General features: G+C 47.6%; 1 protein-coding gene across 1 annotated transcript in view; it reads right to left on the bottom strand.

Moving 5' to 3' along the window:
• Window positions 1-21,974: 21,974 nt before the first annotated feature.
• CHRM3 (cholinergic receptor muscarinic 3) overlaps window positions 21,975-24,349 on the bottom strand; it is a 523,518-nt gene continuing 521,143 nt past the window's right edge. The window contains exon 5 of the mRNA XM_007170796.2: window positions 21,975-23,973. Within this exon, the coding sequence (XP_007170858.1) occupies window positions 22,182-23,954 (1,773 nt within the window). The 5' untranslated portion in view covers window positions 23,955-23,973 and the 3' untranslated portion in view covers window positions 21,975-22,181. The remainder of the gene's footprint in view (window positions 23,974-24,349) is intronic.

Here is a 24,349-nt window from a genome sequence, read left to right as displayed (position 1 = left end):
CGGCCCCCCGGGCGCGTGGGGACAGCCCCGCCGCGAGGAGGCCCGAGGGGCACCGAGGAGGGAGGGCTGCGAGCGCGAGGGGGGCCCACCGCTCAACGGCCGCCTTCGTGGCCCCGGCCCGGCGTCCTCACCCTGCGGCCGGTGGCGGCGGCCCCGGAGCCGAGGAGCGAGGGAGGCTCGCGCTCCTCGGGGGTGGAGGGTCGGGCCCCTGGCTGTTGGGCAGGCGGGGGGCGGCGGCCGGGGGGCGCGCGGTGAGGGGCTGCGGGTAGAGCAGCACTTACTCGTCTCTGCGCTGCTCCCCCGCCGGGAGCGTCACAGTGGGGACCGACTCGGTCTCCAACTTCTCTTTCCTCAGGACGCGAGTCTGCAGGAGCCCGAGCATCCCAGCAGCACAGCCCTCTCACCTGCCTCCGCTCACGCCTGCGCACTCACTCCTCGGGGGGGAGGGGGTGGGGCGGGGCGGGGCGGGGTGGGGCGGGGCGGGGCGTCTCCCGGCCTCAGGACCCCCGGTCTGCATACCCGTGTCTATTTTTAATTTCCTGAAAGTGTTTTACTTGAAATCAATTAAAAAAAAATAAATGACACGTTTTCTTGTCCAAATCATAATTTACTGACTATAGATGCTGCCTTTGTAAGATTTCTTCAGTGATCATAATTTATCCGCTGTCAACCGATCTGAGTCAAGTTACAGGAATCAAATTTTTTCAAAATTCTATTTTCCTTCCATCAGTTTTCAGTCAGTAATACACTGTGCCACGTGGAGTTTTATTTAGCGTGCATCACGTTTACTAATAATCACCATGAGGCCCATGGTCCCCAGGGTGAAAATGTAGGGGTCCATTAGGTCTACTACCTTGATCACAGAGATTCTTTTTCTTTTTTTTTTTAAAGACACTCAATTTTCATCCAGCTTTTTGAACATGCTGCTTCCCCCAAAGACCCCACCCTCCTTGTCTGTCCTCTTCATTAGAGAATAGAAAAGGATTTTCTCTCGGCTGATTCCAAGGTACAGGCAGATGAAAGCTAACAAACTGTTCCCAATTGCTTGCCTAGGAATTGAAAGAACCTTTCCCACCTGAATATCCTAGTTACAAACCACATCTCCAATTCCTCTAGGAATGAAAAAACACCAAGGAGAGACTGTGCTGGGGAAATTAACGAACAATTCATTTGACAAGCATTCAATCTCGAACTCTTCATCCTGGTGATTAGTGTAGGAAAAGAGCACGGGTCATCACCATGCAGTTTTCGTTCTTTTTTTTCCTTAGGAAGACAAACGCAGTTTTATTGAGGACAGTAGTTCACCAATTTTTTTTAAAGATATTTTTGATGTGGACCATTTTTTAAAAGTCTTTATTGAATTCGTTACAATATTGCTTCTGTTTTATGTTTTGGTTTGTTTGGCTGCAAGGCATTTGGGATCTTAGCTCCCCAACCAGGGGTCGAACTCGCACCCTCTGCATTGGAAGGCAAAGTCTTAACCACTGAACCGCCAGGGAAGCCCCAGTAGTTCACCAGTTTTAATGCTCTAATTCCTAACCTCTCTTGCAGTGCAGAGTAGCCAGGCAAACTTTAAGCAAATCACACATGAACAGAATGATTATGTGGAACTTATGGGATTGCTTAGATAGGCAGAGATAGCTGTGTGGACCCTTCAGTCCTTCATCTTTGCTCCCTCCTGCCTCAAAAATGAAGATATGATGTCTGGCCTAGGCTGGTGCTCCAGCAGCCATTTTGGGCCAGGAGACAGACTTCAGGATTGACACTAGCTAAAAGATGATGGGACAGAAAGACAAATGATGGCTGACTACAGTGCTGTGCAGTTGAGGGTCAGGAAGGACTGTCCAAGTTCATAAATCTTTTTACATGAGAGAGGAAAAAGTCTCCCTCTTGTCTGAGCCTGTATTGTTCGGGTTTTCTACTATATTATGGAAATCTAATATTGAGGGAACTATTGGTTTTGCACTGAAACACTGTGTGAACTTTGACACCACAGTCTCCATCTCAGAGAAACCTCCTCGTATGTACCATGGAAGATGCAGGGTTGAAGATGGCCCGTATATTCTGAAGATCCCATTCTTTGGCCTGGTCCACATCCACATCATCTTCTATTACTTAAAAGGCCTCATCAGTTCTTGGGGAAATGTCCCTTGTCCCTCAGTGCACAAGGTTAGTTGAGGCTGAAACCCCTTCCTAGCTGCAGGGCAGAGGGGCCCACAGAGCCACTGGGGTGCCTAAGACCTGTGAGGGAGGCCTGAGGGTGCTCACGTCTCCCAGACATACCATATCCGGGATGTGGAAGGCTGGGTAGACTGTGTGCAGGGTTTGGAAGCTCCTTGTTTAAGCCATCATTGTACAATTGGAAAACTGAGGTCCAGCGAGGGGCAGGGAAAACCCAGGGCACTGGGCAGGGGCAGAGTCTTGAGAAGAAGGGAGAGTTTGGACCTCCTAGGCTAGGGCTGCCCCCTCCCACAGGGCTTGCTTTGGAATTAGAACTCCTAGGACCCCAGTACACCCCCACCCATGTGGAGTAGATTTCTCTGTAAGTCCACACAAGTGTACACTGACACTCACACTAACATCAGAGAAAGGGACAATAAGGACATGGGGTCAGGGGAAGGGTGGACACTGAGGTGGTGACAAATGTGAAAGAAGACAATGACAGAAACCTGGATCATTCTTCCTCGGACTGAAGCAAAGACCACCGTGTTGGACCATCAGGGGCCTCATTTGGAATCGGGGCCAGATCCATTGCACTGGCTGTGGTGAGGAGTCCTTGTAAGGGAACTGGACACCCCAGGGCCAATGTGGACAAGAGAAGGTTGAGGGAAGCTTCCAAGGTCACTCTCAAAGCCCCTGGTTCCTATGGATCCTGTCACATTGCCCCCCTGGGGCCCAAGGAATGTTGATGCCCTGAAGTCTCTGAAACAAAGTTATGTTTTGTGCTGTGGTTTCCCTGCTTGGTGTGTAGTATGAGTGGTTCCCATCAGGGGGAATGAGGTGTCCATTGTGCTCTACTGGAGCAACTGGGGCCAGGAGAGTGTCCCCTGGACTCCTGAACGTTCCCCTGCCCCTCACCTGGCCTGTACCTCCTCTTATTAGCATCCATCTCTAACATCTGAGCTTGTCAGTGGCGGGATGGAGCCTCTTATCTATTCATTCACCAGCTGTGCCCTGAGCCCTCAAATGGGGGCCATGATGAAATGAACCACCAGGGTCCCTGCCCTCTAGCAGCTCACAGTCTAGAAGGGAAAATAGACAAAACCAAGAATACAGAAACAAAAGAAAGAAAACAGCAAATTCTATATCGAAAAACAGCAGGGTGCCACAACAGGGTCCTGGGGTCCACTGGGTGAGGGGGTCTGGAAAGGCTGCATTGAGGTGACATGTCTGTTCCCAGCAGTGAGACGAGAAGGAGCCAGCCCTGCACACATCTGGGGAGAATTAGCCTAGAAGAAGGCACGAGTGTGTGAAACGTAGAAGCTGAATGTGTTTGGCCAGAGAGGAAGTCAGAAGGGGGCCAGTGTGGCTGGTGGGAGCTTGGGAGGACAGTAGGGGACAGTAGGGAGGGCAGGGCCAGGGCCTGGTGCTTGATGGCCGTGTGAGTGATCCACTGTGTGTGACAACATTAGCCACTCTTAGTGGTTTAAGCAACAAACATTATCTCACACTATCTGTAGGCCAGGAATTGAACAGGACTCAGCTGGAGGCCTCTGTCAGTGTCTCCCAGGGGTTTGGGGCTGTGGACTCAATTGAGTCAGGACCCGAGTGCTCCTCTGTCTACTGGTCTCCCTCAGTGCCAGGCCACGGGGACCTCTTCAGATAGCATCTCATAACATATAGGCTTGTTCCCCAGGGTGAGGGATCAGGTGGAGGGGAGAGGGGGGTGGGGAGAGGGGGAGAGGAGAGAGAGAGAGAGAGAGAGAGAGAGAGAGAGAGAGAGAGAGAGAGGAAATTGCAACATAAATGAAGCATGGAAATTGTACACCTAAATAATTCTGGGGGATTGTCAAATGGTACAATCACCGTATGTAACACTTCAGCAGGTCTTCAAAGGACAAGCATACAGTTTTCAGTCAACCCCAAAATTCCACTCTTACATCAATACCCAAAAGAAGTGAATACAGACATTCAAATGCTGGTACACAAGTATTCAGAGCACCACTATTCACAAGAGCCTAAAGGTGAAAACATTCATAATGTCCATCAACAGATGAAAGGAGAACCCAATGCGGTGTGTTCCCAGAATGGAATATTATTCAGTGACAAAAAGGATGCAAATGTTCTGGAATAGACGTTAAAGGGGGGTTATGTAACATTGTGAATGTACTTACTGCCGTTTACATGTACAATTTAAAATAATCAAACTATTAAATTTTATTTTAAGTGAACTTTATATCTAGATTAAACAATTTAGTAAATGTCATAAAAAAACATATTAAAAATGGACCTGGGCTTCCCTGGTGGCGCAGTGGTTGAGAATCTGCCTGCCAATGTAGGGGACACGGGTTCGAGCCCTGGTCTGGGAAGATCCCACATGCCGCAGAGCAACTAGGCCCGTGAGCCACAACTACTGAGCCTGCGCGTCTAGAGCCTGTGCTCCGCAACAAGAGAGGCCGCGATAGTGAGAGGCCCGTGTACCGCGATGAAGAGTGGCCCCCGCTTGCCACAACTAGAGAAAGCCCTAGCACAGAAACGAAGACCCAACATAGCAATCAATCAATCCATCAATAAATAAATCTTTAAAATAAAAAAAATGGACCTGCTCTGACTCTGGAGCTGTAGCAGGCAGAAGAGGTGTAGCTGGCTCTAGGTCTGCAGAAGTTTCCAGAGCTTCTTCTGGAGCTGGTGCTATAGACCCAAGAAGAGAAAATATCATCAATAGGACTGCTTTTCCATGTGCCTCCCAAAGACAGGAAACTTCTCACTGCCAATCAATGAAGTCTCAGTCCAAGATGCCACCCCCAGGAAGTCTTCCCAGACTGCAGTCCAGGGGAACAGTGATCTGAGCCTCCTCATTGCTCCTGGCCCAGTTCCAGCTTCTGGAGGCTCTGCTCTCTGTGTGGCTCCGCCCCTTCCCCTCCCCACTTGCCTCCCATCACCCACCCTGAGTCCCCCTCACCATCACCCTCTGCCTCAGGGGGCTCCAGGTGCTCCAGCTGTGCCAGGAGAAGGTGGGCTTGCTGCTCCAGGTCTGAGCCAGGCATGCTGAGCTCTATGTAAGCCAGGAGCATCTTCAGGCGGGGAAATTCTGGGGGCTGGTGGAAATGCTCAGGGTAATGGTGCAGCCAGGTGCACAGCATGGAGGACACGGCCCTGGGGGGAGTCAGGTGGGCAGAAGAGTCAGAGGCCTGGCCTGCCTTCCCCACTGCGCCCCCAGGACAGCCCTGCGGGGACCTGAGCCTCTGTGTCTTCTGCTCCTGCCCATCCAGAGGCCGGTTCTCCTCCACGTCCCGTCTAACCTGGCAGACTTGGCAGAGGGGGCCGGCACACAGAGGAGGGGCTGGCAACGAGCCTGCTGAAGGGACAGCCCTTGATCCACAGTGTGACCACCTCTCCACTTCTTCAGGGAAGCCTGACACACTGCTCTGTCCCTCTCCCGGCCCCCCCCCCCCACTGGATGTCACCACTGTGAGGACAGGCAGGGTGTCTGCTCTGGTCCTGCCCTCTCGGGAACACAGTAGATGCTCCATGAATATCTGACCCAGGAGGGAACACACAGGCTCTATCTTCCCATCCAGGCTTCCTGCGGGCCTCCTAACGCCTCAGATTGACCTCCTGCACCTACATGCTGCCTCATCCTCTAGGGGCCCTGCCTGGCTCTCCTCCTGCCACTGACACTCATCTCCCACAGCTGTCCCCTGAGTGTCACTGGGTCCCCGCACACCAGCTGAGCACCCACTGGAGAGGATCCACCAGACAGTAAGCCGGATGCTCTCCACACCTTGTGTTCTGGGTCCCAGAATGGGGGGTGGAGGCAGGGCTGGGATGGAGAGAGGACGGGTGTGGACTCTCCTGGGGGCTGACTCTGACCTCTGACCTCCCAGATGCTTCTCACAGCACCCCAGCCCCGTCCGCAGCTCTCTTGGACTCCTTTCCTCTTTTCCAGGAGAAGCCCTCGGACCTCTGCCCTCAGCACGAACCATCAGATGTGTGGGATCCAGGGTTCTGCCAGCCCTGCCCATCTACAGATCCCACATCTCCATGCAATTCTTTGGAGAAGGGAGTCCCTCCCTCTTGAACCAAAGCCCACTCACATTTTCAGCTGGTGCAGGGGTCCACCGTCCTCATCAGAGTAAGGGAGGATGCATCCATATCTAGAGGAGGCTAGGAAGGCATCACATGGACTGTCCTGAGGACACACCTGGATGTGATGCCTAGTGTGGCAGTGTGACCATGGTAGAATGGAAGCCCTGGAGGGCAGGACTGCTGTCTGCTCGATGCGTTAAATGATGGTTGTTCCTAGAAAAGCGCCTGCACCTAGTGGCCTTCCTCTATATTTGAAGAATGAATGAGGCCAACCAGCCCCTTCAGACACATCTGAGCGGCCTGGGGCCCCAGTGCTCGCCCTCAGGGATCCCTGCTCTCACTCACCCAGGACAGGGCACCCCTAATCGAATCACCCATCACCATTCAACTGGGAAAAGAGTTCATCCCAAGGTCAGAGGCACAGTGACAACTGAGGCGGAGGCTTCCTCATGGGGAGGAGAGACATGATGAATTAGCACAACCGCGGCCCCTCCAGCAGACCTTTCCACAGGCCAGGTCCCCAGAAAGCACTTTCCGTGAAGGACCTGCTGGTCTCTACAGTCACCGTAGGGGGCTGGTCCTCTCTTTACCCTAGTGTGCAGAGGGGCCAACTGAGGCTCAGAGAGGTGGAGCGACATTCCCCCATGTCACAGCTAGTAGGTGGCCGAGTCACCAATGTCCCATAAGGGGCAGAGTGCTCACCTTGTGCAGGGAAGCTCCAGCATCTGCTGGGTGGTAGGGAAAGCCCTGTAGGAGCCCAGGAATGTGGGGAGGTCGGAGGGGTCCCCGCCCAGGAAGGCAGGCACCAGGTTTCCCACCAGCTTCTCCAGCCTGCCCGCCTGGACGCGCCACACCACGCAGGTCTCATTCCTGCCCCTGTGGACACGTTTTCCCCCTGGGGTGGAACAGAGCAGGGACATGAGTCAGAGGCAGCGCCAAGGACACCAGGAGGGCTGGGGCTGCAGCTGAGATGGAATCCCCAAGCCTCAGGGACTTGTGGCAAGAGGTGGGACAGGAGAGCCCTCAGGAGAATAAAGGTTCTGGCTTCACGAGTAGAATTGGCGGTGGGCGATGGTTACACGTGTCACTATCTCAGGGCAGTTTGTAGCACAGTATTGACAGCTCCCCCTGTATTAACTGCATCATCCCTGTGATTGTTATCGAAACATCCCATTCTGGGGATGAGAACACAGAGGCTGATGCCAGGGTGGGAGGCGTCAGGATCGTCAGGCCAACGTGGACACCTGAGGATGGAATTAAAAGAGGAAAATCTGTAGAAAAATGCAGAAACAAACTTGACTTCACACGAAGGGAATCCTATGAAAGTCTCTTTCTGAGATTCCCATGTATATGTGGATAGTGACTTTGCATCTGGACAAGGCAGGGCCTGGGCCGTGAGGCGGGGTGGGAGAGGAGATGGGGGCCCAGATTCCTTTGGGAGCAGGACGCCAGGAGGGACCCAGGGGAGGGGCAGGGCGGCTCTGGGGCCTCCTGGGTGTGGGGTCTCCTCCTCGCCGGCACTCACCCTGAGCCTGCCCTGGGCTCTGGTGCTGGTGGGGGGCTCCCGCCCCTCCCGCAAGGAGACGGAGCAGGGGGCGCCACGGACCGGCTCCTGTCCGATCTCCTGTGTGGAGCCCTGTGAACACAGCGCCCGGCAGCCAGGCAGAAAGCTCAGAGCCCTGTCTGCCGCCTGCGCTGCTCCTCAGACCCACCAGCCATCTCCACTCCAGACACACGCACACCACTCTCTGCACAGACCTCCAACAAAGAGGGAAAAAAGATGACAACCTGAGGGCCTTGGATCCGCATTGGCACAGATAAGAGGCACCTCAGGAATCCTCTCTCACCCTTGTGCTTGAGTGTGAGCATGACAGGACCACCAGCTGACCAAGTTCACATCCACACGTTCCTGCCCAGAGGGGAAACCTCCCCTCAAGTCCCCCTTCCCCCCACGTGGAGATGCGGGGATGTGAGGCTGCCCAGGGAGGGCTCCCAGACGTGGCCGGGCCTGGACTGGCCTCTCTAGGCCACCTTGTGTTCCTTAGGTGGCCTCCTGGTAAAGGACCAGAGTCGTCCAGGTTAAGTATTGAACCGTCTAATGCATCTGAGAAACCTCCCACTCGGGGGTTTCCTGAAGCAGAAGCCCTGGGAAGTCAGGACACAGCAGGAGAACATCCGTCTCTATGAAGCGTCTCCAGCCAAGTGAGTGGGCTGTGGGGCTGTCGCTAGAACGTGTGTGCCTGGCTCCCGGGGCTCCGAGTTCTGTTGGGCTCTGTTGCCAAGGAGGTGACTTCACTTCCTGGGGGCCCCTTACTTGAATCCCCTCCTCAGACAACACCTCTACACACAGCCCTCTGGGCTGCTGACGGCTCACCCCTTCTCCACGCAACCCCATGTCTCACACAGTCACACCTCACAGCCCTCTCCACAGCTCCCGGGGAGGGTCTGTGCGCAGCTTTAAGGAGGCATACCTGGGTTCCAGACTCAATTCCCCATTTTACCTGTTTTCATTCTGGATAAGTCACTGTGTCTCTCAAGGCCTGTCTCCCCACCTGCAGAATAGGAATTATTCTAGCATGTATTTCTAGGGATGTCCTCAGGCATAGTTGGGTTAAGATCTAAAAAATGTGGGAGTCGTGTCACATGTAGGTCCTGCATCCAACCTCTTTTTCCTTTCTCGCATTACCTCCCCCATGTCTGTTCGTCTTCTGATCCCATTCTGTAGCCCTTATTTAATGTCACTGGGCACATGTATGTGTTTGTCACTGTTTGTGTGTGTGTATGATGCCAGTGTTTACTCTGGGAGGCCAGAAGAAAACCGCCCCCATAGGGAGGGATGGGCAAGAGCTTCCTAAGATCTTAGGGTTTCTAATTTCCAAGGCAAATCTGATGAGAAGTGTTCCAGCCTTGACCCAGGAGGTTAGGACACAGTGGCACAAGGCTCTACAGGTAGCAGGAGCTGGGATGACAGACTCACACGGTCTGGCTCCACTGTCCACACTCATAACTTCTGTGCTGGCCGCAGGGAGACCGCTGCCTTCACGGGGCTCATAGCCTGACAAGCTCGGCTTCTCTGGCTGGACTCACAGTGGCCCAGGGACAGACTGGCAGATGACGGGCTGCCATCAGCACACAGACATGACAGTCTCATTTGCTTCTGCCTTCATGTTCCTGTCCTTAAATGCCTCTCCTCAATACTGAGGCTGGCTGGAACATTTTATACAGGCCCAACCCCAGTATAAACAGAGTCAACTTTACCAGGAACAAGATGATGTTTAATCAGCTGGGGTAAGAGTACCCTCATCCTCACTTGAAATCCCCTGGTAAGCAGTTTCTCCCAGTGACTTCATTGGAAAGTAGATCAGAGTTGATCTAACCTCAGAAGTGTCTAACTTTTCATTGGTCCCAAACTGCCTTCTGGACCTCTCTTCTCATCCCTCCCCCAACGTCCATGTAGCTCCATTTCCCCACCTGCTCAAACCAGAACCTTGGGGCTCTGTCTGCTCCCTCTTTCCTCCTCACCCCCACATGCAATCAACTCATCCCCTTCCCTGGATCCCAACTTCAAAATGCATTCCTCACCTCTCTGCAACTCCCTCCCCTCTTAGTCCAGGCCACCACTGACACTGTCCCTGATTCGTGCTCTTTGCTTCTGCTTCTCACTCCCTCTGATCCAAGAGAGGGATGTTTGAAAGACAGATCTTCTCCTGTCGCTCTGCTAACAAGCAGGAAATCAGCAGCACTTTGTGGAAAAGCCCCAGTCCTTAGCCAGACCTCAAGCCCTTCGTCCTGCCAGCAGCCCACCTGGCCTGCTCCTCAGTCCAGCCACACTGGCCTCTGTCTGTTCTTCCAAGGGTGCCCCCTCCCCAGCCTTCAAAAGCCCCAGGCTTGGATACCATCGAGCTCCTTACGTAGATGCCTCCTCCTTCAGGTTTTGCTGTAGGGTTGCTCTGCCCGGGGCCCTCCGTTCCTCCCTCAGGGCTCTTTCCATGGTCCTGGGAGTTGTCATTATGGCCTGCTGGGCCCCAGTACTTGCCAGAGGAAATGGCAGGAGCCTGGGACCCTAGGCGACCTCAGGTGGCCAGCCCTGGGACTGCTTCAGCCACGGGTGGGCAGGTGAGCCCAGCGGGCTCTGTCGTCACCTGGCGACCCGGGGAGAAAAGGCCTCTCAGTGCTCTCTGAGCCTTGCCACCTGCTTGGCTTCCCAGGTGGAATTTAGTTAGAGAAGGAGAAAGCAAGCCAGAGCCGGGGGCGGGGCTTCCAGATCCTGACCCGCCCCTCGCAGGCCCCGCCCCTTTCAGTTTCCTAGGTTGGTGTCTAAAGACCAGTGGTCAGGGACACCTGGGTGCAAATCCTCACTTCTGCTGTTCCCCTATGTGCTGGTACAAGTCACCTTTTTTCTTTTATTAAACGTGCTAGGCATTATTCTAGGCCCGGGAATACTGCAGTGAAGAAAACCTACAAAAAGCCTGCCGGCTTGGAGTTTACAGTCTATTGCGGGGAGACCGATCGTCAACATGTTTACGTCCCTTGGATCTGGACCCTCCCGTCTCTCTCCAGCTACTACCCCATCTCTCCTTCTCCTCAAAGCAAACACTGTCAGATGCTTGTCTAGACTCCCCTCCCACTGCTCTGATGGAAATATCTGTCTGGGAGAAGAGCATTCTGGGTGGAGCAAACAGCAAGTGCACAGGTGTGTTCAAGGGATTCAAATAGGCCAGGGCGCTGGGATGGGTGGGGAGGGCAGAGTGGGATGAGGCCTGGGAGGAAACCGTAGTGGGAGGTGTGCCTTTCCTCCAAGGGAGGGGAAGGCAGGAGGGCTCCTGGCCTGGGAGTGGCAGGATGGACACCCAATAACTGAATCTTTTTGGCTGCTGCAGCTGAGAAAAGACGGCAGGGGACAAGAGAGGAGTCACGGGACCAGTTAGGGGCTATTGTGATATCAGGAGACCAGGGCGGTGGTGGTGAGAAGAGGCTGGATTCTGGTTCTAAGCTGAAGCCAGAGCGGATAGGATTTACTGTTTGATTGGATGTGGGGTTCAAGGGAAACTCACAAGTTTCTGACCATCAGAAAGGCTGGAATTGTCAGGCTGGGGAAGGCTGTTGGAGAAGCACGTTTGGGGAGGGGGAGATGAGGAGCTCACCTTTGGACATGTCCAGTTAGAGCTGAATAGATGATCTCTAGTGGTGTTGCTGGTTAGATGCTGCATATAAAAGAGACAAGAATTCACAGGAGGTCTAGGCTGGAAATCAAGGTTGGGGAGTCATGGAGAGATGGCATTTAAAGCCTTGGAACTAGATGAGACCATCCAGAGAGTGAAGGTGAAAAGAGCAGAACATGTGGGTGTGCTGGGGTTGAGGTAGGGAGTAGACCGAGCCAGAGAAGCTAGGAGGTAAGAGGAAAACCTGGAAGTGGGAGGGCGGGAAAGCCAAGTGAAGGGAGTGTTTCATGGAGAAGGGGATGATCAGCTGTACCAAATGCTGATGGGACAAGATGAGGACTTGGGGGGGGGTCCCTGGATTCAGCACCATGGAGGCCACCAGTGACCTTGACCGAGCAGCTGGGTGAATGGTGGGGGTGAAGCCTGATTGGAGTGGGTTCTAGAGAGAACTGGAGGAGCAGTGGAGGGGAGTTTAGACGAGCCTCTGACAGTGTTTTAAAGGGAAGGAGAGATGGGGTAGCAGCTGGAGGGAGGAGGGAGGTGACCAGGCCTAATAGAGAGGTGAACATACTGATCCAGGACAGGGGAGAGTGGCTGGAGCGATGTCCTAGGGTGGAGAGCTTGACTTTGCAGGAGCCAGAGCACCTCATGCACAGAAACAAGAGAACAGACTGTGTGCACAGATGTAGCTGGAGGGAGGGCTGCTTGTCAAAGTCCTCTCTCTCTCTTTTTGTTTTTTTAACTTGTGAAATATATTTACCGAAAAGCACCTAAAATACATATATACTACTTTATGAATGATGTAGGTACCTGTGTAACCATCACCTGGGGGGAAAAAAAAAGACATTATTAACACCGTAAAAAAATCTTTCCAGTGCTTCTCTCCAATCGGAATCTTTTCCTTCTGCCCTAGATGTATCCACCATTCTGCCTTCGCTGATGCTAGTTTTAAAATAATTTTGCCATCTAAATGTACTCTTGAACCATCTTGGCTGTTATTTAACTTAATTTGTTTTTTTTTAAAGTTAATTTTTATTTTTGCCAGCTTTCTTTAGGTATAATTGATGAATAAAATGTAAGATATTTAAAGTGTACAGTGTGGGGACTTCCCTGGTGATGCAGTGATTAAGAATCTGCCTGCCAATGCAGGGGACACAGGTTCGAGCCCTGGTCTGGTAAGATCCCACATGCCGCAGAGCAACTAAGCCCGTGAGCCACAACTACTGAGCCCGTGTGCCACAACTACTGAGCCCGTGTGCCACAACTACTGAAGCCCACCCCCCTAGAGCCCATGCTCCGCAACAACAGAAGCAACCGTGATGAGAAGCCCACGCACCGCAACGAAGAGTAGCGCCCGCTCGCCGCAACTAGAGAAAGCCCGCGTGCAGCAACAAAGACCCAATGCAGCCAAAAATAAATAAATAAAATTAAAAAAAATAAAGTGTACAGTGTGATATTTGATATGAGTATACATAGTGAAATAATTCTCTTCATTTTAATTAATATATCCATTACCTCACATATTTACCATTTTTTTCTTTGGGTAAGAACATATAAGTTCTACCTTCTTGGCAAACTTTAATTATATAATGTAGTGCTATCACCTATAGTCACCATGTTATACATTAGATCCTGAGACCTTATTCATCTTATAACTGAATGTTTGTACCCTTTTACCAACTTCTCCCTATTTCTACTACTCAAGCCTCTGGAAACCATTGTTCAAATCTTTCGTCTTTTTTTTTTTTTTAATTGGGTTGCTATTTTAGTTCTTTATTGCTGCATAAAAAACACCCTAAAACTTAGTGGCTTAATATCAACAATAATGTACTTTGCTCATGAATCTTCAATATGAGCAGGGCTTGGCCTCAGCTGGGATGATTCAAGGCTGGGGTTTGGACTTTCTGGAGAAGGGCTTCCTCACAGCATGGCGGTCTCAGTGTTGTTAGACTTCTTACATAGCAGCTGGTTTCCCCCAGTGCAAGCACTGCAAGACATCCGGGTGGGAGCTGCGAGGCTTCTTCTGATCTAGTCTTGCACGTCCCAGATGTGTTCTATTTATCAAGCAAGTCACTAAGGCCAGCCTGATTCAAGGGAAGGGAAATTAGATGCCACCTTTCCATGTGAGGAATAGCAAGGAATTTTTATCTCCTGCAGTTGCATAGTTTTTTCTTACTGATTTACAGAAATTCTTCATACATTCTGTATTTGCTCAATGTTGTTATATGTTTTGGAATGATCTCTTCCATCATGGCTTTCTTTTCACTTTCCTTATGTCTTGTCCTCCTTTGTGGCTAATGCTTTTTGAATCTTGTTTAAGAAGTTTTTCTCTCCTTCAGGGTCATGAAAATATTCTCTTAAAAACTTCCCAACTTTTACCTTCTAAAAACTTTCTAACTTTGACTTTTTAATTTAGGTCTTTAATCCATCTGTAATTTACTTTAGTATGTGGTGAAGTAGAAGTCTTTTTTCCATGTAGATATTTAAGTACCACTTATTAAGAAGAATGTCATTTTCCCACTGCCCTGCTGTGCCACTTCTGCTAGATAGCAACTGTTTGTCTACGTAAATGTCTTTTCTAGTAGTCTGAATGCTTCCTTGATATCTACTTTGGCAAGATGTTTCAAGCTCATCTTGTACATTGCCTGCTGAAGACTAGAATCAGCTATTTCTTCTGGAAGGCTTGGTTTCCTTTATTAAAGACTACAGTTGGGATGTTAGGAATCCTCCTTGCTACTGAGTTGATCATTGTCTCTAGTTCTTTTCTGTGGGAAGAGCTAGAAATTACATATATAGTAAAATACTCTGGGAGTTTATATTGATACATCCAACTCATACAGAGAACTGTATAGTTTTTACTCAACTTCTTCTGTTACATCTATATCTCCTTTCCTCCAGACTGGCAATTCTGGTTCTCTAATTGAATTTGAATATCTAATTAGTCACTTGTTTTATCTCAACTTATGCACGCAGATTCAGAATAACAATATCCATAATACCACATAGGCGATGGAAATTGGAGAAGATACAAATAAATGGAAAGATATTCCATCCTTATGGATTGGAAGAATTAATATTGTTAATACCTCCATACTACCCAAAGGAATCTACAGGAGTCAGTACAATTCCTATCAAAATTCCAATGCATTTTTCATAGAAAAAAGGAACAACAATCCTCAAATTTGTATAGAAACAAAAAAGACCCTGAATAGCCTAAGCAATCTTGAGAAAGAAGAACAAAGCTGTAGGCATCACACTCCCTACTTTCAAATTCTATTACAAAGCTGTAGTAATCAAAGCAGTATGGTATTGGCATAAAAACAGACACATAGATCAGTGCAACAGAATAGCGAGCCCGGAAATAAACCCACACATTTATGGTCAAGTAATTTACAACAAACAAGCCAAGAATATACAACAGGGGAAAGGATAGTCTCTGCAATCAATGCTGCTGGGAAAAGTGGACAGCTGCATGCAAAAGAATCAAACTGGACCACTATCTTACATCGTACACAAAAATGAATTCAAAATGCGTTAGAGTCTTGAATAGAAGACTTGAAACCATAAAACTCCTAGAAAAAAAATAGGTAGTAAGTATCTTAACATCAGTCTTGGCAATGATTTTTTGGATCTGACACCAAAAGCAAAAGAAATGAAAGCAGGGACTTCTCTGGTGGCGCAGTGGATAAGCCTCTGCATTCCCAATGCAGGGGGTCCGGGTTCGATCCCTGGTTAGGGAACTAGATCCCACATGCATGCCGCAACTGAGAGTTCACATGCCACAACTAACTAAGGAGCCCGCCTGCCGCAACCAAATAAATGAATATTTTAAATATAAATAAAAATTTTTTTAAATTTAAAAAAAGAAATGAAAGCAAACATTAACAAGTGGGATTACATCAAACTAAAAAGCTTCTGCACAGCAAAGGAAACAGCAAAGGGGGAAGGGACGATAATAAGCATTTCTTTTTAAAAGACGAAAATAAAACCCACTTCAAAGTATTAAAAAAATTAATAAACAGAAACCTCAAAGGGAGTTGGAAAACCAGAAGGGGGAGCTCTCAAGTCCTGTGAGGACAGCAGAGCCCAACAGGAAGAAGAAAAACTCTTCTCTTGGCAAGGACTCAGCCCATGAAAAGCCATGGACTCTGTTTACTAGAGCCCTCCCAAATCCCACTCCCCCATCCCCGCAGCCCCCTGTAAAAGTGTTCTTCCCTTGCTGTCTGGGAACTTGCATGAGGCTTGCCAGGATGCAGACCCCAAATAAACCCATCTTTGCTGGAGAAGTAACTAGTAATCTATTTGTGTTAGGTCCATAGTATATATCTAGAGAGAAATATTTTTCTTCACTTGCAGTCTTAAAATTAGGATTATGTGTGCAGATATAGTTAATACATGCTTAACTCGTAGTCCAAAACACAGAGTATTATTTTGAGTTATGACAGCAGCAATGTTCATTGTTGAAGAAAGTTCTAGTGCATGTAAAAAACAGAGAAGTCAATGCAAATAAAGGTCTGTTTCAGCATTACCCCTTCCATGTACTCCACCCTTTTATATAATAAAAAAGCTGTTGCTGTATTATGGACCTCGGATTAAAAAGAAAGCCAACCACATTCTTTGTTTATTTATAGTTTTATTTCCTTATTTCACTATTAAACTTAGGGGATAATATCACCACAAAGTTGCAGGCATCATTTTATAGTACAGACAATTGAATTATTTTTAGAAGAAGGAATAAAAATGGCATATGACATACCTAAAATGACTACTGAGGAAGTGCTGGACACTAGGAAATAAAAACAAGTAAAATTCAGTGCCTTTGATAAAGATGGGGACACTATTTTAGATGCAACTATGATACATGCCTTTTGCTTACAAAGCAAATATATAGCCATCTCTTTGGACAGTGGTTTCTACACCCTCATAAATTAGAAGGATGTGAGCATCACTGAACATTTCATAGATATTTCCCAGAAAGCTTTCTGCCAAGAAAAATCAATGTGCTGATTCACCAACTTGAAGCCTATTTTAATTATTATTCCTCGAACCTGCACCAAACTTAGAGACAGTTTCCATGTGTTTGAAAAAGGAGGGGGGGCATTCCTGAAAATGTTGCCTTGCCATAGCTCTAAGCACAAGCCCCAAAGAAATTTCTCTGGAGTGTTGTACGTAGGAGGCTGAAAATATCCACGTGTTACATGAGGAATGAACAGAGGATATGAAGAGAGGGCTTTGTTTAATGCTTGCAGAACAGTATGGATTCTCTCCTAACCTTCATGCCAAGCAAAACTACATGCAAGGATATTTTAAGCCAAACTACAGAACTTCACCTGTACAAACAGAAGACTTATATGTATAGACTCTCCAGGCTCTCTCAATATTTCCCTTACTAGGATCAAGTAGAGTTGACCAACCTGGTAAAACGTTTCCAAATTCTAGGGATAGAGTTGATTTTCTTTCCTTCCTGTCCTCTTAATTATATTTACTACTTCAAATCTATTAAAATATTTCTCCTTGTTGCTTAGTAATATTTTATTAGGAAACCATCATATCAATGAACCATTTTTCCCTTAATTTACTTTCCTAGCTCAATGCCCTCCGGCCACAGTCGAAGTGTGGGGCATTAACGTGCACATAATTCTGATAAATATTTGCTATATTAATTATAAGGAGTTTATTAAACATTCAACAGCATTTATTGAATGTCTACTGTTTGACAGATAATGTGCCAGCCACAGGGTGAGGAAGACCTGCTTTCTATCATCAAGGAAATCACAGAATCCAGGATAAAAATAGTTTGGGGTTTGGTATGTAAATTGCAGAATGAATAAGTATTTTGGACTTCAAGAAAGAACAAAAATAAAGCTTTATATTCTGAGGATACTCTTTTAAGCTTAAGATAAGATTATTTGGGTGAGGGAAGTGTTATTAATACTTCTTTGCAACTGAGAGTATGGCCTCCTTTTCCATTTCCCGTTCGTATAGAATGCCTTGTGCAACTCAGATCAGAGCCGCCCTGGATCTGGGAGATTATTTGGGGAGTTCCCAGCCCAGGCCAAGAACTGTAGGGTCTGAACTCTGTGCTGAGTCTTCCTGGTTCTACCAGAGTGACCACAGTCCTAACATTGTGCTAAAGTGCTTGAGTGTCCGCTTCCACATGTCCGAGTGCGCCGTCTATCTCTGTGTGTGAAGCTGTGAATGTAATGTGTGTCCAGTTAACAAGACTAACCCTTGCCCATCTTGGAGCCTGGTGACAAAATATTATGCAGTTCCAAACGTATGTTGAACACAGTTACTTTGGGAACTTGGTTTTCTTTATTCATCTTTATTATCTCAACACGAGCCTCCTTTCTCAGGCAGTGACACTAAAGCCAGAAAAAGAAAACAGAATATTCCTAGCTCTCAAGAGCCCTGGGCTTCTGTCCCTGGAGCCAACCTCTTAGGGCTGGAATATTTATTCTCACAGCATGAGTCCCGGTAGAGGCGGAATTCCTACAAAACAGAGGCATGAAAACACCAGGAGAGACAGCATAACCTAGGTCCATAAAGGCAAGTAGTAAAATTGACCTGCATCCTAGTATGGGGTGGTGTTTTCACTGCTCTGCCAAGTTTGTCACGTATGACATATGGGAAAAATACAGTTTTAGAGGAGGTGGTACAAGTAGGGCTGTCAGGTTGAAGAAAGGACCAGCGTTTTGGGTGCTGTATTCTATACAGTTTCAGTCAATTTTGAGAAATACCACTGAGAAACCAAACACCCCCTACCCAGCAGCTCTACTTGTAAGGTTGTCAGGCCTTAGGTGATCATCCTGGAATAAAGTGGTATTTGAAATAAAATTCCAGGTTTACCAACAAACTGTGAGAGTTCCTTAGAGTTCATTGTATTGAAATATAAGTAAATAACTCTGAGGGATACATAAAATCAGAATTTTTCAAGTGTTCTTCAGTTAGAGCATTTACATTCATCATGGTAGTTATTTACCTAACGCCCTGACTCTATTTCACCTGTTTGCTATTAGAAGGCAAATTAAGATGCTTTCATGTTGTTAATGAGTAAGAGCATAGGGAGACAACCCAGTGAGTTTAAGGGTAAATGACACGCATGGCAGAGGACATGTAATTACCTGGTGACAGAACTGGGCCAAAAGCTCAGGGCTCCTCATGCTAAGTTAGAGCTTCTTTGTGATACCTTCACTTGTCCTCTGAAGCTGCTGGGATGTACTGTCCAGTTTCTCAGCCATACGTCCCCATCTGGGAATCGTCTCTACTCGGATAAGTACGGGGCACCCAGAATGATCCGGAGGCTCTGCCTCTGTCTCGTGTTGCCTCCATCAGGCTTCTCTACTGTGCCTGAGCCGTGGCATCCTTTTCCTTCCTGAGATTGACCTGAGGCAGCTAACTCTGCATCAGAGCTGTGCCCTCCCCCTTCTCACAAGTGATGCACAAAGGGCTCTCATCCTTCTCCAGAGCAATGAACTTGCCCATCTGCACACAGGGGGGTTGACAGAGAAAGCTGCTATGCCTTCTAGATCTTTAGCCCCTGCAGCTTCTTATGCTTATGCTTTCTTTTTTTTTTTTTTTTTCTGTGAGAGTCTAGAACTATTATATGTGAAAGAGTAAATAGAAATGGAACTTATCTGGAGACTCAAGGCTAGATTTGAAGTCAAGGATGATTCAGGGTAATACGGTGAACTAGCAGAAAGACTACAGGTAGGTGATGGATAAAAGAGAGCAGAGCCAAGGGGAATACGGGACCAGAAAGCTCACTTCTCTTATCCATCTGGTAGACCCTGGAGAATAGAGAATGGGAGAACAGGGTCGGGGGCGCGCGCGCGTGTGTGTGTGTGTGTGTGTGTGTGTGTTGGGGGGTGCTTTCTTCACATGTAGTTTATTTAGGTTTGATTATTTTACTCTCAATTAAAGTGGATAATCATGAAAGCTCTGCAAACCTCATTCATATGGATTGAAAACAATTTGATTCCCATCTGGGGGGATGATCTTATGTAAATGCTGAATACCTTTTCTAGTGACAAAGTCCTTTGAGAAATGCATGTGCAGCTGTGTCTGGTTTTAAACACTTCACTACATCTTTGATTATACTTCTAAATTTTCCAAACTCAAAAGAATCTGTTTTTCTTATTTTCTTTTCCTGAAAATGACCTAAGAGTTGGACATACATTTCTATAAACAGAGTCAGTAGACAGTATTTAAAAGCAGTTTTCATTCATGAGAGATTTAAAAATAATTCGATAATTAAACCAGTAACAGAAGAGCTGACGTCTTGGACGTCTTTCTTTTCTTCCATTCTCAGCATCATAAAAGGACAAGGATGAGGAGATAATCATGTTTAAGTAGAGTTGTTATTAACCTTCACAGTTCTGCTAAAGCTTACGTTTCTCCATTTCTTAAATTTAATTCTATTTTTTTTTTAAATACAGGAAACAGTCTTTTGAGAGGGAGGCAAGATAGGAGATTCAAAGAGAATGGGAACTACTGATGTACAGGGAGACTTGAATCAGCATTCACAAATTTATTACTGCCAGGCCAACGTGAGTAATAAAATATAGATGCACTTGCTCACTAGACATTTCACAGGTTAATAACATAACATTCTGTAGTTTGCTATACATGTTAGAAAATAGTCTCTGTTTTTTCTTATTCTTTGGTCGAATGTGGGCCAAAAAATTAATTCTTTCAATTATGCCGATTTACCTTTTTTTGCCCTTGTCATGTGATTTCAAATACACTGGTGGAGGGTTGCTTTGACCGGTTCCCATCAGGTTTAACTAGAACGGTATTAAACCATTATGTTGAAGTTAAAGTTGATATTACCTAGAAAGAGTTAGGTACCTCCTGGCACCAACAGGATGACTTTTCCCTCTTCTTAGCCACAAGAAAGCTCGATATACCCTACCCATTGCTCAAGTGGACCTTAAAGAATCACTTTCAAGGGACACCACCTGCTGAAGACTGAAGAGTAATATTTATCAACATTAAATAGAACTCGGTGAAATATGCATAAATACATCTCCATATAAACATAACACAAAATTAAATAGTTCAGAAACACAGACACCACTGAGTACACTTCCACTGTTGTCAAAATCTGCTGTAAACACCAGCTCACACTGAACACAAAAGCAGCTTCTACCCTGGCTCCGGGTTCACACCACGGAGACCCTGTACAGAGGGAAGATTTCTCCTCAGCCCCCCGCCTCCCGCCCCTCCCACTCCCCACACAGCCCACAAAAGGAAAAAAAAGAACCCTAACACCTACAGCAGCAACACAGACGACGGCTACAGCAGCAGCCCTCCCCTCCCCCAAACAGAACAGTTAGCGTTTGGGCCAATTCAGAAGAGAATACAAAATCACTTTTTAGAAATGTACTAAGGAAATCAATTTGAAGCAATACTTTTCAAAGTGTAATACTTTCTTTAGAGGACTTCTGACTTCACGAACCCCACCCATTCCTGGGTAAAGGTTGCACGATGAACACCAGAAAGCACTGGCCCCAGCTAAGTGACAAAAGTTGTAAGCCCTTTTTCATTTAAAGATGTCAAGTAGCAAGAAATCGAATCCCGTGTTCTTCTTTGCCCCTCAGAAGGTCTCTTCTGCTTTGCCCCATGTAATGCTGTGTATGACATTCAAACGTGACACTATTATTGAGTTTCAAGCAGGTAAGATAGCAAAGGTTTTGTTGGGAAACATTCAGATTTGGACCATTAAATTCAAACCTGTGGATGCGGTTCATTCTTAGAGCTCAGAGGGGCCCCCATTTGATTTAGCTCTGTTGAGGGTGTCCACAAAGGTAACAGCTTACTCAGAGTCTGGTCGAACCTTGGTGCTTATCTGACTCACCAGGCTGACCGCTCGACACAGACCAGCCCGGAGGGCCTGGCTATTCTCTGCTGCATAGTCTCCGGGAAAACAGCCCTGGTTTCCAAAACACTACCCGGGGTTTAAGTTCACCTTTACGTTGTGTTAGGATCCTAGAGAAACGTCAGTCACCAAAGTACTGAAAGAATATATTGCCGGAACAATTTGCCAGTTCAGTGATTCCCATTATATTATATACACTATGTGTGTGTGCGTGGAATTCACACACATACACACACACACACACACATATATATATATACATATATACTTATGTATCTTTTATTTGTACGAAACTTGAACTGCACAAAACAGTACTTTGCAAGAATCAAGAATCAAGTCCACAAATAGAGTTCAACGACACACCAGTGAGAAGACGGGGAGCTCTACTGGGACGAGAAGGTGAGGCTTTGCAACGTACGAAAGAATTTCAGAACCACGGATTCACTAGCCTGACGTGTTCCACGTGGGATCTGGATCGACACTTTGGGGATCCTTGGAAAGAACAGGGCAACTGGGCCGGCTAGGTACGCTCACCGAGATTCCAGAGCTAATGGGAATGAAAAGGCCCAGGCAGACCAATTTGGGTATATAATTGCTATGAAACAATTATTTCTTTCTCTTTAAGAAAAAACAAAGTCTATTTCAGAATAAATTTCTTTATATTCAGTGATACGCTTATTTATTTATTTTTGGCTGAATTGGTATTTGACTTTTGATATTAAAATGGGTTTATTCAATGGATCGGTAAACAGGCAGCTTCTTTCACATCTGGGTGATAAAGACATTTTTTTATCAGCGCCAGAAATCACCCCCACCCTCGCCTCACTCCCTCCTAAGGTCTGTGGGTTGATGTGTGCGTTTGGTGACTGCTATTGACAACACACCTCATTCTACAAGGCCTGCTCGGGCACCCGCTTGTGGAAAATGACCGACTGTCTTTGCTGGTACTGCTGCTTGCGCCTCTTCCTTTTGTCACACTGGCACAACAGCAGCATCTTGAAAGTGGTTCTGAATGTTTTGTTGCACAGGGCATAGCACACGGGGTTCACGGTGCTGTTGATGTAGCATAGCCAATAGCCCAGATTCCAATAGGTTTTGGGGATGCAGCTGTCACAAAAGGTATTCACCAGAACCATAATATTGTAGGGGGTCCAGGTGATGATGAAGGCAAGCAAGATGGCGCTGAGGGTCTGGGCCGCCTTTTTCTCCTTGATGAGGGACATCCGTTTCCGCTTAGTGATCTGGCTTCTGGTCTTCAGAGCAAACCTCTTGGCCAGAGTAGCTTCCTTAAAGGACAGAGGCAGGGTGGCCGTGGTCTTGCCCACTGAGGAGTTGACATCAGAGGCCTTGGCTGTGTCCACAGCTGACTCTAACTGGATGGGAAGCTTGGAGAAGCTTTTCTGAAAACTGCCTCCGTCGTCCATGCTCTTTTGGGCCTGCAGTTTGCTGGCTTTCGTCTCTAAGTCCACTGCCCCCAGCTCCTCCTCCGGCACCTGCAGGTTGTCTGACGAGGGTAATTTGGTGGAGCTGAGGATCGTGCTGTGACCTGGAAGCTTGAGCACGATGGAGTAGATGGCTCTTGTCTCCGAGCCAATGTCCTCCTCATCGGAGGAAGCGGAATTTTCCAGGGAGGCGGCAGCGTCGTTGTTATTCCAGCTGTCACTGCTGCTGTGGTCTTGGTCCATCTGTTCGGTGCTGGGCTTCCAGCTCTTGGTTGTGAACCAGAAGTGGCAGCGTCCGTACTTCCTCCTGGCTGAGCGTTTCATGCTTTGCTGTTGAAGCTCATAGCTGCTGCAGCTTCGAGAACTACCTGTGGGATGGACAAAGTTCTCTGCCTCTGCCTCTGTCCCAGAAGCCTGCAGCCCAGCAAGCTCTTTGGTACGTTTTTCAGTTTCCTTATAGATCCTCCAGTATAAAATAGTCATAATGGTGACAGGCATATAAAAGGCAGCGATTGCCGTGCCGAAGGTGATGGTGGGCTCACTGAGGAACTGGATGAAACACTCCCCTGGAGGCACAGTTCTCTTCCCGACAAAGTATTGCCAGAACAAGATGGCAGGAGCCCAAAGGATGAAGGAGATGACCCAAGCCAGACCTATCATCACACCAGCTCGCTTTGTTGTTCGTTTGGCTCGGTACGTGAGCGGCCTCGTGATGGAAAAGTACCTGTCAAAGCTAATGACCAGAAGATTCATGACGGAGGCATTGCTAGCCACGTAGTCAATGGAAAGCCAGAGGTCACAGGCCAAGTTCCCTAAAGCCCATCGGTTCATGATGATGTAGGTAGTAAACAGATTCATTGAAATGACCCCAATAATCAGGTCAGCACAGGCCAGACTTAAGAGGAAGTAGTTGTTGACGGTCTTCAGTTGCTTGTTGACCTTGAATGCCACTATCACCAGGATGTTGCCGATGATGGTCACCAAGGCCAGGACGCCCGTTAAGAATGCAATGAAGACCACTTGCCAGATGGTATGACCTCCCAGAGGGTCACTGGTGGTGCCATTTGGAGAGGAGAAATTCCCAGCTGCCCGAGAAATGTTGTAGCTGCCAAAATGAGTAACCGTTCCTGGGGGCAGCCCTGCATCGGAAGGGCCGTGAATCCAGGAAGAGCTGATGTTCGGAAACAAAGGTGAGGTTGTATTGTTATTGTGCAAGGTCATGGTGACTCTCTGACATAGTCTGGGGAGAAAAGAGAAAAGATGGAGTCAGGACCATTTCTGCCTTCACTGGATTTGTTCTTTGCATTGCATCCTTTAAAAGTAGCACTCCTCCTATTATTGGATAATAGGACCTATATTATAGGCGAACCTGGGAGAGTCCAGCACATCAGTTCATCCCCTTATTTGAAAGCTGAGGAGTTGTCAACTTTATTTCGATAAAAATAGATAAATTAAATAAAGGTGAGGAGCACAGGGCAGGCAGAGATCGATTTGTTCAAGGTAGGTAGCACGATTAGCTGGTGATATGCACTGAATATTGTGCTTTTTCTCCACATTTTCCACCTTTCTAAATACAGACCACATATACTTCCACATGACGTTGTTATCAAACAAAA

The sequence above is a fragment of the Balaenoptera acutorostrata genome, chromosome 16, assembly GCF_949987535.1.
Source record: "Balaenoptera acutorostrata chromosome 16, mBalAcu1.1, whole genome shotgun sequence".
Taxonomy (NCBI): domain Eukaryota; kingdom Metazoa; phylum Chordata; class Mammalia; order Artiodactyla; family Balaenopteridae; genus Balaenoptera; species Balaenoptera acutorostrata.
This window is presented reverse-complemented; position numbering and strand designations above follow the sequence as displayed.